Source organism: Dipteris shenzhenensis, chromosome 22, assembly GCF_047967505.1.
Source record: "Dipteris shenzhenensis isolate YYH24624 ecotype China chromosome 22, Dip_SZ_1.0, whole genome shotgun sequence".
Lineage (NCBI taxonomy): Eukaryota > Viridiplantae > Streptophyta > Polypodiopsida > Gleicheniales > Dipteridaceae > Dipteris > Dipteris shenzhenensis.
In genome coordinates, this window is record NC_141617.1 from 48,722,953 (window position 1) to 48,737,857 (window position 14,905).

Genomic DNA, 14,905 nt, shown 5'->3' on the forward strand with positions numbered 1-14,905 from the left:
CCTGGCGCAGATTATTCCTTCGTTGATTATGAAATCGCTCCTTCTTCCAAACCACCGCGCAACGCCTCACATTAAGCAGCGCCTCACCTAAATCGTCATAGATCGTGCACGCCACTCAATCACAGGTCGTGTGCCTGCAATCCTTCATCACGACCAGTCACCTCGCCATCTTCATCGTTGTCTGTGTCTCCCTGTCTGTGTCTCCGTCGGACGTCACGCTCAGCAATTCACCCCTGAAGTTCGTCATTACAACCACGTATTCGTCCCTAGCTTCCGTCAAAGTTCACAAACCTCTTCCTTTACCTTGTGCTCTGATACCAAATGTAACACCCTTCTCTTGGTTCGATCCTAAAACCCAAGTAATCACGGGCGTTGGCAACTCGTTTATCCACCCAGCCAAACTCTCAAGGAAGGATTCGTCTCATTACGTATCTATTTTCGTTATTCTTTTCTCATCCTTATCCTTGAGACCCCAATCTCCCTAGATAGTTCTTGGCCACATGTCACATTTTAGGCCCTTACTTAGATGCATCCTTTTTTCACCCCTCTCTTGGAGTTCCCTTTTAAAACAATTGCCCCTTGGCAATTTACACATTAGATGCACCTAGGCCCTAGCCCTATTAGAACTATCTAGTCAATGCCATTACGCCCTCACCTTGGACCTTGGCAGTTACTTCTCTTGACCATTTAATTACGCACATTAATTATTACAAAAGTTGGCCATCTAAGAGAAAATGCCCACCGATCTATCCGAGGTCATGCTATCTCGGCTAGAGCATAACAGATGGGGCTCTGCTCCACAAGTGCCAAGGTAGTAGCAAGAGAGCTCAGCTGGATGAGGAAGACGCCTCTTCCGTAGACGGTGACCTCCTGGATGTGGTCGACTTCTAGTGTCAAGCTCGCCTAAATCCACTCTCACTTGTCTTTTGTGAAAGTGAGGCCCACAATTCTACCCACAATCGCCTTGTCCTAAAGTGACTAGATTGCATGCTGCACCTATTGCTTGTCGGCTAGAGAAATGATAAACCTAACGATTGTGGGATTCGAGGGTGCTGCCACAGAGCCCCTCTGGCTAGACCAAGAGTCACCACCAAGAATTTCTTCATCCGAACAAGCACTGCTACGAAGAAGGGGAAAAGAAACAGAAAAGCCACCTGAAAGGTGGGCAAGGAAGCTGCCTCACCTGCAAGAAAGGCTTAGGAGAGCCCTTGAAGAAAGAGGCACCTCGAAAAAGACCCTGTGAACCAAACCTGAACACACCCAAGACCCAAGGGTCGATGGAGGAGCCGAGAAAGGACTGAAGGGCTGAAATGAGATCAATTGAAAAGAAAGCGTAAGGAGAGAGGAGGGAATAGGGGAGAGGAAGGTGGAAAAAGAGCCGGAGGCGGGGGAGGAGGCGGAGAGAGAGGGAAGGAGGTGGGGGAGGAAGTGGAGGTGAAGGAGGCAGAAGGGGAGTCGGCAATGGAGGCGGAGAGAGGGTGGGATGGAAGCGGAGGGGGAGGGGGACGCGGGGAAGGAGGCGGAGGGGGAGACGAGATGGAGATGGAAGCGGAGGCGGGGAAGGAGGCGGAGGCGGGATGGAGGCGGGGGAGGAGGCGGAGAAGAGGCAGGGATGGATGCAGGAAATGGCGGGGGAGGGAGGAGGGAGGACGGCAGCGGGAGCAACCAGGGAGCAGCACGTCTGTAACGTGGTAATTTGCAAAAAACTCGTTCAAATCAATTCGAATATGTATGCTTTAAGACATTGAAATGGCATACCCCTACTTGAGAGAAATGAGGATGGACAAGAAACCTGTAGGAACCCAACCACCTTCTCCAAGATCCAGAGATCTGTCAAAGTATGATCAATTCAAACAAGACTCCCAAAAATTATCACAGAAAACTGTACAAATCCTTTCAATACTAGTATGCATTGCAGATCTGCAAAATCTTGAAGCTTTATATGCACATTTCAGCTTACTGTGATTTACCAACCAAAAACTTGTACTTCAGCTTCTAGTATGCATCCCAGTCCTGCAAAATCTTGAAGCAAAGACTTTCTGATATGCACATCTCAAGCCAAAAATGATTTACCAATCTGACCTCTGTTTTTAAAACGAGTTGATTTTCCCAGATCAAGGTAGATTTCCTCCCCAGTGTAGTTGAAACCCTAAAACTCAAAAAGAGCCCAGCTACAAGAGAGTCCAGCCCCGATCGTGCTCACAGCTCAAGTAGTCATCCCTAAACCAATGAATCACCCAAAACACAGTTCAAAGCCACACACATTCTCAAGTTTACACTGCTAAATGCACTATTACTGGCAGTCATGGCAGGTCATCTAATACGAGACCACCCAAAACATAGTAGCAACTTTCAAGTTGAGCTCAGCTACACAAACTCTCATGTTTACACTGCTACATGAACTATTATTTTGGCAGGTCATCAAATACGAGGCACCCAGAAAACCATGCATACAACTTGATAATGACAAGTATTCCAGTCTTGTACCTTGCTGATCAGTCAGACATCATAAGAGATTCCACTTTAGTTAGCTTTACGAAGGATGATAATGTGGACATGGATCAACGGATTATTGCACATACAAAGAACTGAATTTCCATACAAATCAGAGCCTTTTCAAATACACCAAGAAAAATATTGCAAGCAAAGACATCTACGTCCAGTGTAAGGAATATAAAATATACTAGCTTCAAATAGCTTTATATCAATTGTACACTTCTCCAGCAAATATTGTATGCCTTGCATGCAAAGCAACCAATGGTTGATTTGAAATTCCCACATTCCAAATGGAACCAAGATTTGCCATCATGTTGCCCTTTCTTACAAATATTGGAGTACCGCAGGAATACCAAGTGACACTTTATCACTTTGCTTAGTCCCCTAAATCAAGCATTCACAAAGAATACCATCTTTAAGCTGAGGCATCTTTGTCTGATAATTTCAGATTTCTGGCACAAGTTTGGCCATGTATAAATGTGGCAAGCTGGGAATCCCTGCAATGTATGCCATGTTACAAGATGTATAGGAGGGATGACAGTATCATTGAAGCTTCCCTTGGTGGGTTCCGTCCATATACAATACAAGTTAGAAAGGAGAGGGGCCGTTAGGATTGTGAGTTTCAATATCAACATGTCGAATGCCTGGAACCAATCTTTGGATTTCCCTTTCCAGCCTGTCAACTTCACTTCCAAGAGCTAAAACCACCTCCTCCCCTGCAAAACAGCATTGATTCTGACAATTCTGCTATTTTGTCTGACTCACATAATTGTCAAATAATGTGAGCAAAAAAGAAACCCAAAACAGTCTTCTGTGTCCAAAATATTACCATAATTGGACATCACCCGATCCAAAGCATGTCCATGAGGATCTTTTACAGCTTCTTTAAACTGCCTCAACATCAACCAATTGCAACAACCCCGGAAGTTTATATTATTTGAATTGGAAATTTTGCAAAACTCCCTAGATTTACCATGCATGCAATACCACACAAAAGCATTTGGCCCTAATTGCTTGTGTGTAAGAATTATACAACGACAGATGATTTGTCCTCATTTACATACCACTTAACTACCAACGACAGAGGATCTGTCCTCATTTACATACCACTTAACTACAACAACAGAGGATCTGTCCTCACCTACATACTGCTTACCTCATTTGTCCAAGCCTCCCGACCTATTCTTTGAAGGTAATTTCGCACAATTGCCACTCCATTAAAATCTGTAGGACAGCAAACGTGAATGAGAGCTCAATCTCTGCAATGTGGAAATTGAAAACCAACTCTTAAGGTAAACTTGCTGATTCAAGGCTCAACGTTTCCTGAAGATTCCATTTATATTCTTATCCGGAACATCTCAATAAAAAGAGCATGCATGGAAGAAGCCGCCTCTAGATTTATAAATTGCTAGAGGCATACCATAAAGAATATCGTCTTCTAAAGCTGCCTACCACTGCAAGAATGAGGCAAGTAGTTCTCAGAGCATGAAATTTATTTTTCAGGACCTAGAAGAGGCGCATAGATGATACATCAATTTTCACCTTCTAGAGATGCAGCACAACCCACATCCATCAATTATAGTTTTCTAGTAGGCTTCACTCTGAACTAGCATAAAATTTTCTCTTAACGAGATGCTTGGTTTCCTGTGAAGTGTCTGCACGAGTAAAGTGCTTAAAATCAGAATCTTCAATGTTCCAGAGGAACAGATGGCCTGCTTTGCCACAGGACAGAAACATAGACACTTAGGCATGGGCACGAGAGATCTACAAACCTTTGAAAACTCAGGTGGATGTACATGACCTAAGTCCTCAGAAGTAGACAGCATGAATATCTCAAACAGTGCTTCTTCAGGATTGCAACTTCACTTTAGTACAATGCCACTTGTAGGTAATTACAATGATGTGGTTACGCACACCATACCCCATGGGGAAAAGCCTCAACTTTCGGGCTCCCAAACATATAGGTAAGATGCTGCAAATTTACAACCAATGCTCCCCTCCAGACGCAAGCAAAGGTCTGCCTCGCCTAAAGAGTTTCAAATTAAAAAACGGAATGATTGGAGCACAACTTAATTTTCCCATTTCTTAGAATCTGGTACCTGCAGCTGCAATCCCAAAGTTTTGGGAGTTTTCTTTTTCGGCTGGCCTATCACATAGTGCTGCAGCATCACTCAATGCAAGCAGGCAATACTTCTCATCCAAGAAAACTCACAATTGAATTGAAAACTAGCAATTGCCACATGAAAATACGACTTACCTTCGCTACTTATAGGGTCAAGAATGCAACAATATCAAATATTACTCATGTGCAAAGGGAGGAAGCATCGCTTTTACAATGCCATGCTTACCCTGTTACCATAATCTTTCTGAACACTATGTTTCGACCATTTTTTCTGGTTATGATATTTTGCAGCTTGCTGACTGCAACAAGCTGATGGCAAATATGATATCTTGTTCCTAAGCCAAAAGCCTCTCAGCATCTTTCAAAAGGAGCAAAGAGGAAGACGATAGACTTTTCTGTCCTCACTGGTTCCTAATGTAGTTTTCTTATTACCATCACTATTGCCATGTTCATGACGAGCCTCTAAGGCAGCAAAGCTCCTCACACGGGTTTGGCTCTGGGAGACCATGGCTTCCAGCTACAATTGCCCAAGAGGAAGACCAGCCTATACATATACCTTTGTAAGACTAGAATAAGTCCAATCATACAAATTTAGAATTTTTGTTGTTCTAAAGATCAAAAATCTACAAAGAAAATAAAAGAGAAAATGAAAGAGAAGAAAAAAGAGGTAAACAAAAACTTTTATGAAAAACAAGAGGAAGACCAGCCTATACAACTCACTTCTATCAGAGAAGCCCTGAGGACTGCTAATTCAGGAGAAGGGCCAGCAGTCTAGTGACAACAAAGTAAAGCTCATGTGAAATAGCTGGAAAAGCCTCGGCCGAAGACACCATAGAATCCTTTTAAGGAAACACACATTTTTTTATAATATATGCATGACTTTTGCAGACTAAAATATTTCCAGCTGATAAGGGTAGTCTGAGATCATACCCCCACGCTTTTCCAGAACAACAATGAATGCCAACCACGGAATATATAATGAGTTCCAAGATGATGAAGCTGATTGATAGGAAGTATTGATCAAATTTTGTATACCTATCTCTGCTTTAAATCTGTACGAGCGTGGGCCAATGACCTCACTTTTGCAATCATAAACAGCATCAACTACCTGAATCAGTACAAGAACCACATAATGGTTCCAAATATTTAGTAATTAAAAATGAAAACCATTCACATAGCATTTATAAATTTGATACCTCAAGCAGAAAAGAGTGTTACCGGATCAGAGGAGAGAAAATCAAGCACGCGTTTCATGTCGTGGTTGTCCATCGCTCTACCTAACAACGCATGACGATTTCGTTGAATAAGGAATATGGCAACCTGCAGCCCCATAAAGTTGAAGTTCAAGCTAAGAATGGAGCAGATTATGTTAGAAGCCTGTAAAGATTTCAATCTTTAAGTGAGTGAGGATTCTTTTGGCCCTATTGCACATCAAGAATGTGTCATTGTAAACCATCCTAGATACTTGACTTTATTTTGGTCACCAACATAGGAGAACACTCATTTCTGCTTTCCATAAAGAAAAAAAATGGGATGAGTACTTCAAGCCAAATAGTTCATTCTGTAAAATATCACGCTCTTCACCTGAACACTCAATCTCCTAAACACAGCATCCCAAGTTTCAAGGAGTTACAAGACCAAAATAGTCAAGACACTTGACTTTGAAGGCCTTTGAATCTATTCAAACACAGCAATCAATCCCTCTTGCCCCATAGCTAGCAGCAGCAGGAAAGGGTGCCCATAGACCATCATCGACGTGATCTTCAAATTGCACTAGACGACTCTGCCAAAGTATCACACCATTCTGATGTCCTAGGACTTCATGGCATTAGCATCAAAGATCAACAACAATTTGATCACCTTTCACCTGACCATATGTGGAATGAAAAGTTCAAGCATAGTTTTTTACAAAGACTGTTCATTCAGTATCATAATAAATGGGGCTGGAATGTCAGACACGCATAAGGCCAGGGATTGGCGATCCATTAATAGAGATAGAGATCTACATGGGTATTTATAAACGGCCCACATGGGAGAGCAACACAAATGCTACCTCACCACCTTTGCGGTATGCCAATTGAGTGCTTTCGTAGTACATTCCAAGCCTTTCTCAAAGCGGAAAAGAGATGGCCCTGCAAGGAAGGTGGGCAGCCTTTTGGTGTGGAATCTTGGCTTGGAGGTGAAATGCTTCCTATGTATCAGCTTTATAGAGTCACAGATGAGGGATGTGTTCCTGACTACTAAAGCATCTACAGCACACTCCATCCCCTTGGCCTATCACTCGAGCTCTGCTTTTAGCCCAAACATCCCTGTGCACTATCAACCAAAGTAAGCAGGACTGTTTCTCAGGTATCCCCCTTGTCCCATATGCTCTCAAAACAAAGGCCCCACACCTTGGCTGGGTCTTGTCTGTTCCATTTTTTTTGAGGTGTTGATGAAGGTCTGATGACCCTTCCTCTAGAACCGGAACTAGGAAGGGGTGTCTCTGAGATGTCCATCTGAATTCCTTCAGGTAGGTGTGCAGTCTGCCTCCCATCCATGTGAATGTATCCCTATCCCACAAACTCATCCTATCAAGGATCAGTTGAATACCAAAACGCTTAGTTTGATTTCCACTCGTGTATATTCCACAAATCCTGCCTGATTATCACACCCCTTTTGTTAAGCCCTAGAGCATCCTTGATATTACAATCTCTCAAGGGAGAGACTGTCCAAATCACCAAAGACCAGATCAACCTTGTTAAAATCTGCCTTCAAAAAAATATATCATGTCCTTGTTCATCTACCATTTCCAAACCTTCCCATAGTGTAAGTATAGCTTCTAGGATGTATCTTCCTCTTATAAATCCCTTTTGATATTCCTTGATCCATAGTTGCTTTATATCTCTTAAGCAAAGTGCCAATGTTTTGGCAAAGATCTTGTAATATGTGTTAAGTACTGTCAGTGGTCTCAAGTTCCTCAACTCTTCTTTGGATCCCCCTTTAGGAACGAGCTTTATCATACCTATGTTTATCTTTTGATCAAGGAGACCATTATCCAATGATCATTTCTCAGGCTGAGCAGTTGGGGACCAATCCAACCCCAAAAGCAAACAAACTCCTCAGTGGGGAGACCATCCTCGCTTGGGGTCGTGCATTTGACCAAGCATCCAACCACCTCTTATAGTTCCTCCAAGTTGAGATCTATCCCAATACCCTGACTGCAAAGTTGGATACAACTCTTGGTCTTGCCAGATTGCATGTAGCCCTTGATACCAACTTCTCTATTGATAAAATTTCTGGTTCTCCAAATAATGGTTCAAAGTGGGAAGTCACAATATGTAATATTTATTTGTTATCAATCATCACCTTACCATTCTCTTTAAGCTAAGATATGCATTCTAAATACTCCTAAATATTTCATCATTAGCTCTATCAACTTTGCCTGGCCACCATTCCCTCATGAGTTGATATGATCTTTCTTCTTTTAATTGCTCTCTCATCACCTTCAGTTGAAATCAGTCTTGTTTTGAAGAATCTAGGAAAGAGGAAGCAATTGTTCTTCTATATTCTACTTCTATATTCTATCTCCTTTGAATTCTGGCAACAACAACTCTCTTTCTTCTAATAGCTTTCAAATAATTTTTGTCCTCTCCCGTTCTAACCCATTTATCAATCGTTGAGGTTGTGCCTCCAAAAGCATAATTCAATATGCCCTTAACCTTATCCTAAACATAAGGGATTTGAAAGAAAGAAGGGGATTGGCCTTAGACTAGGATTTACAACTTTTGCCAAGGCCTCTATTCAACGATATCAAGACCGGATTATGGACAAAAAGAGGAAGAGATAATATTGAGCTACACCTACACAAAAGGGAATACTCACTTATCAACTTGGCAATATATCGTGTCGAGCCTGGCCCTTCTATGGTTATCACCTATCTGGTTGTTGCTCCAAGTAAAGTAGGTATCTTCCAAAACATCAATGAGTTCAGCAGCTGCATAGCAACAATCTCGATGGCCCTGATAACACCTTCCAAACCCCTCCACCAAACTGACCTGCTTTCAACCATGTTGAAATCTCCTTTATTATTGCAAACACCCAAAAAGGATAGGAGTCCCGAAATGAACTGATGTAGTAGCTCAAGATCATCAAAAATGCAGTCGCCTTTTGAGAAAACTGCTCCAGGAAGGCTGCAACAGGGCGGGACAGCAAGTTGCTTAGAAGGTGCCTCCTAGGCAGAAGCTGGTGATCAAATTCCAAACAGGTGAAAAAATCAGTCGACCAGCAGTGAAAGTGGCTTAGGGAGGTTGTCTTTACCAGTCGACCAGCAGTGAAAGTGGCTTAGGGAGGTTGTCTTTGCTCTAGAAGCAGTCACTATCAAGAGGACAGCTCCACGAGCTCTCTTAGGGGGGAAAAATGGAGCTGACAGTAAAAATGGCCTCAAGATTCACTTTCTTTAGGACCAAAATCGAGGTTTTTGCAGTAGAAATGGTCCACAAGTATGGGGGAGGTGCTAGGGAGCCAAGGCAGCCTGCTCTAATATAAAATGTTAGAACAATGGGAGCGTGAGCGCAAACAAAAGGGTAGTCATAGAGAAAATTCCCCAAGGATGGACCCTAACTGGGGTCAAACATGTGTGGTGACTAACTCAACCTCTAATTTGATATAAAGGGGAAAAGGACCCCTAGCCCATTAATAAAATTGGCCACCATCTGAGAGATTGATATTTATCACACCAACAACTCTTCTTACCCCGTTAAACGCACTGATGAGATTTTGCTTACAGCAGTTGATGGCATTGATCTCCGCATCCATGATGGTTTGTATGTCTTGGGATTTGCTTTCAGTTTCCTCTTTCACTAGAAGAGGATTTCGTGTCTTCTTTGAGGATGATAAGTCTATTGTTCGTGACAAAGAGAATGATTATACATTGGTGTTAGAAGGCACACTCTGTCGTGAACTATTTCAGCTTGATGCATGTTTCTCATGCCAGGTTTTGGCATGTAAACTTTGGTAGTCTTCTGCTTTTGCAGAAATTTCATATGTAGATGCCTTAACCTCCTCCTTAGCATATATGTGAGGGGTGTAGTCTTGGAAAGATGCACAGGTTCTCATTCCCCTATGATCGTGCAGTCAAGGCTGCAAAGAAATTGCAACTAGTCAAATGTGATGTTTGCAGTCCTATGAGAACACAATCTCTTGAGGGTCACTTCTACTTTGTTAAGTGAAGAATCAATTTGGTTGCAAGACACAAACCCTACATTTAGATAGAGTGGGGAGGAGGAGTACATGTCCAAGGAATTAGCAAACTTCTTGGGTGAAAGATATCATACATCAACGCACAGCCACTATACTCCTCAACATGATGGAGTGACTGAGTTGAAGAACATGTCACTGATGGAAATCGACTATGGCGAGGTGCATGATTACAGCCAAAGGATTGCCTCACAAGCTCTTTATGGAAGCAATAATGTGCTGAAATTATATTTGAATATGCCCCACCAAAACACTTAGGGTTATGACACCGTATCAGGCTTGGTACGGACGACAACCCAATGTCAATTACTTCCATACATTTGGATGCGTAGCATATGCACACGTACCCTAGGAATTAAAGGAAAAGCTTGATGACAAAGCTGAGAAATACCTATTTGTAGCAAGGGTTACAGACTCACAATTCTACTACCAAGAAAGGTTTCACTAGTAGAGATGTTATCTTTCCTATTTGCCCCTTGCTGTATTTGACAAAAATCAGGGTTCATCGGATGCATTTGAAGGGCTGCTTAGATATTGGAGCTGATATGCATGTTGAAAATCAAAATTTGCAGTGGGGTTCACAAGTTATTGATGCCTCCGTTCAGCCCATGGCTGGTCTTGTCACTCAACAAGAATTTGAGGATGATGTCACACAATAACGTTTAGCAATGCTAGAACAATCCCTCACTGGCTCCTCATACTCTCCAGGTGAGCAAGCTCTCTGCACCACTTCCTAGCCGCACATGTCATGACAATAGAGACACTGAGGATGCCAACTGTTTTGTTTCAGCTTGAGCTACTAATTTGTTGGAAATAGATGAACCTGATTTTTTTGATGATGCATGTGATAATGTGCATTGGATAGAAATTGACTCCATTGAGAAAAACCACGATTGGACTTGGTGGACTTGCTTATGAGCAAGAAAGCAATAGGTACAAATTGGGTATATAGCTGAAACGTGGATTAGATGGATCTATTGATAGGTGGAAAGACCATATTGTAGCAAAGGGTTATGCTCAGAAAGAACATAGATTATGATAATAGTTAATGTGCGTAATTAAAAGGGTCAAGAGAAGTAACTGCCAAGGTCCTAGGTGAGGGCGGAATGGCATTGACTAGATAGTTCTGAGTGCTAAGGCCTAGGTGCACCTAAATGTGCAATAATGCCAAGGGGCAAGTGGGTTTTAATGTGCCCCAAGAGAGGGGTAAAATGGTGCACCAAGTGGAGAGGCCAAAATGCTGACATTTGGCAAGGAGAACTATCTAGGGAATTGAGGGTCTCATGGATAAGCATGAAGAAAAATAACGAAAAAATGTACGTGATCTGACGACAGCTATCTATGAGAGTTAGGCTGGGTGGAAAATTGGAGTGCCATCGCCCGTGACTGTACTAACGTAGGAGATGAGATAGAAGGGTGTTACAGATAGCATATTTGTGGTGGTTGACAGGATGACTAAGCAGGCCCATTTCATACCGACTAGGACTCGGTACTCCACTTCACAGGTTGCCTGGCAATTCATTGAGTATGTGTTCAAGCACCATGGTTTTCCTCAGCAGATTGTCAGTGACAGGGATGCTAAATTTATGGGTCACTTTTGGCAGGAGTTATTCACTGCAGTTGGTACTTCCCTTGCGCCTAGTACTGCTTATCATCCACAGACGGATGGACAATCAGAGAGGGTGAACAAGTGGTTGGAGGAGTATCTAAGGCATTACTGTCATGACACGCAGAAGTCTTGGGACAAATGGTTAGCATTGGCTGAATTTTGCTACAACAGCACCAAACACCTCTCTATTGGCATGAGTCCATTCGAGGCTATGTATGGATGCAAAGTGAGAATGCCTTCCAGGGTTGCAGACTTGGCTGTGAAAAATCAGCAAGCAAGGAATGATTTGGAGAGTATGGATGCCCTTCTGCAGTTGGCTAAGAGGAATATGCAGGATGCCCAAGCCAAGCAGAAGAAGTATGCGGATGAACAAAGGAGGTACTTATCTTTTGAAGAAGGGGATTATGTGCATTTACGTCTCCATAAGAATCGATATTCCTCGCTGAAAGGTAATACCAACACAAAGCTTGCCCACAGGTATTATGGCCCCTACAAAATCATCCGCAAAGTTGGGCAGGTAGCATATCAGTTGGAACTACCCAGTACCTCCAAGATCCATAATGTTTTCCATGTATCCTTGCTGAAACCACATGTCGGACAGCATGTCCAGGTTCTTCCTGAGTTGCCTTGGCAAGAGCAAGCTTCTCTTGATCCGTCTTGTCTTGATGGTCAAAGTACAGCTCAAAATGGCGAATCCAATTAAGGATTATATCAGCCTGCCTTGATCCATCATATTTGTTCTCTCTCATGGTTGAAATTTAACTCTTTTCTAAGGAGTATTCAAATCTTCATCTCCCAAATGCACGGGGAGTGGTGTCGGAGGCATGGAGAGTGGTGTGGGAGTGAGGGAGCTTGATTTGATACCAAATGTTGATAATGGAAGTGAGAGAACGGCGAGAAAATGGAGCTGGAGGAAGCTAGAATGAGATTGCAGCAACAACAATGAAGTACAAAGCTAGGGGACAAAACCCTAGGATGGACCCTAACTGAGGTCAAAACAGGTATGGGGACCAACTCATCCACAATTTCAACCTGGAACTGAGGTTAGGGGGGGAAAACCTTAATAAAGGAAAAAATGCCTCTAGCCGCTTATTACATAACATTGGTCACTGCCTTAAGAAATATAAAATATTCCTAACACTCTCTACATGTCTTCTAGATGCACACATAGTGACACTAGAGATGCTGAGGATGCCCACTGTTGTGCCTCAGCTTGGGCCAATGATTTACTTGAAATGGATGAACCTAATTGTTTTGATGATACACGCGATATTGTGCATTAGATGCATGCTATGCAAGCAGAGATAGACTCCATTCAAGACAACCAGACTTTGTGATGTGTCACTTGGTAGACTTGCCTGTAGGCAAGAAAGCAATTGGTAAGAGATAGGTACAAAGTCCATCTTGTTCCACAGGGCTATGCGCAAAGGAAAGGCATAGATTATAATAAGACCTTTTCTCCCACTTCTCGTTCGATTACTATTAGCTGTGTGGTTTATATGGTTGCATTTCGTGGATGGAATATCCAGCAGTCAGACATTAGAATTGCGTTTTTATTCATGAAAAAAAAGAATTGCATTTTTCAATGGGGACCTCCTGGAGGAATTTTATGTGTCTCAGCCCATCGGTTTTATGGTACCTGGCAAGGAAGACAAGGTTTGTAGGTTGAAGAAGGCCTTGGATGGCTTGAAGCAGGATCCTAGAGCTTGGTATGCAAAGATAGATGCCTGTTTTACAAGCCAGGTAATGCAGAATAGTCCAAATGAGAGCACCCTCTATGTCAAGAAAGAAGGGGGTGATGTGCTCACTATTGTTTTATATATGTCGATGACATGCTGCTCACGGGTACTAAAGCTGCAAAAATTGCAAATTTGAAGGCTGAATTGCAGAAGACATTTGAATGCCTGATTTGGGGCTGCTACATTATTATCTGGGCATTCAATTTGTGCAAGATGACAGTGTATTGGTTTGTTGCAATCCAAGTACAATGGATAACTGCTTGAACAATTCAGATTTCAGAATTGCAAGCCCATTTTGACTCCTCTAGAGCCAGGGCTGAAGCTGTCCACGGATAATGCAGTGAACCATTTCATGCCACCATTTGCAGCCACGTAGTGGGATGCCTAATTTACTTGTGTAATACGCGGCCAGACATTCAATATGCAATATCCCAGATGAGCAGATTTATGCGCAGCCCAAGACTTCACAATGACAGCTATGAAGCGTGGGTTTGGATACCTGCAAGGTACTTGGTCCCTTGGTTTGCTGTTTGCCAAGGGGGTAACTTGCGATTACATGCTTACAACGATTCAAATTGGGCTGGAGACTTTGACACTAGGCAATCAACCAATCATAATTGTTTCTACCTCGGGCATGCGTTTCTTGGCTGAGTAAGAAACAATCATAGTTGCTATGTCCTCTTCTGAAGCTGAGTACAGTGTAGAATTCACAACCACAATGGAATGTGTTTGGTGAGGCGCTTGTTGGCAGATCTACATGCATCATTGGAGGAGCCCACTCTAATTCTCACTGACAGTCAAAGTGTCATTGCCATGACGGGGAATCCTATGTTTTATGCATGTACAAAACAGATAGAGATACACTATCACTATGTCAAGGAACACTATCATAGAGATACACTATCATTATGTCAAGGACCGCATACATGCGGGGAGATCAGCTTGGTCTTCTGCCCTACACATCAAAATGTGGCGGATCTTTTCACCAAAGCATTACCTCATCCAAAGTTTGAGGCTTTTCACAAAGCTTTAAACTTACATCCGTTTGGTGATTGATATTATTCCTTGTACACTTTGACATTGTCACTGCAGGGGGGGTGTTAGAAATATTAATCTCTAAGGCAGTGGCCATGTAATAAGGGGTTAGGGACACTTTTTGCCTTTATAAGGTTTTTTTCATGACCTCATTTGAGTTTTCCTTGACCCTAGTTAGAATCCATCCTAGGGTTTTGTCTCTATGACTACCCTAGTGTTGTACTTCATTCTAGTTGCTGCAATCTCATTTCAGCTTCCATTCTCCTTCTTCCCTTACACTCCCGCTCCAGTTTTCCTAACAGTTGGTGCAAGGGACCTTCTTGCCAACAAGGGCAGATGACAGCATATCAAAGTCCTACTAGACATGATGTGTCTAGATGCACTGTCAACAAAGTACGACATATCTACAATTTCATTGACATTGAATGTGCAAGAATCCATAGAGGCATCATAACTCCATGTGAAGAAGGCCCATGATGCTCTACAAAATTTGTTGAGACATCATCCTTTCCTGCATTTGTGGTTGAAGAGCCTGAAACTGCCACACAGGACTGTTTCTTCTGCTCTTTTGCAGTGCTCGTTTGGCATTCATGAATGAAGTGACCAAGCTTTTTATAGTAGCGCCATCTGGCTTTCCTCTTAGGCTTGTCAGCATCCTTTATATCC

General features: G+C 42.6%; 1 protein-coding gene across 1 annotated transcript in view; it reads right to left on the minus strand.

The window, feature by feature from the left end:
• Positions 1 to 2,657: 2,657 nt before the first annotated feature.
• Positions 2,658 to 14,905, minus strand: part of LOC147888219 (Cation efflux family protein) — a 38,620-nt gene continuing 26,372 nt past the window's right edge. The window contains exons 9-13 of the mRNA XM_087393326.1: positions 5,837 to 5,938; positions 5,654 to 5,726; positions 3,653 to 3,720; positions 3,326 to 3,386; positions 2,658 to 3,212 (exon numbers count right to left, since the gene is read on the minus strand). Of these exons, the coding sequence (XP_087249452.1) occupies positions 3,085 to 3,212; positions 3,326 to 3,386; positions 3,653 to 3,720; positions 5,654 to 5,726; positions 5,837 to 5,938 (432 nt within the window). The 3' untranslated portion in view covers positions 2,658 to 3,084. The remainder of the gene's footprint in view (positions 3,213 to 3,325; positions 3,387 to 3,652; positions 3,721 to 5,653; positions 5,727 to 5,836; positions 5,939 to 14,905) is intronic.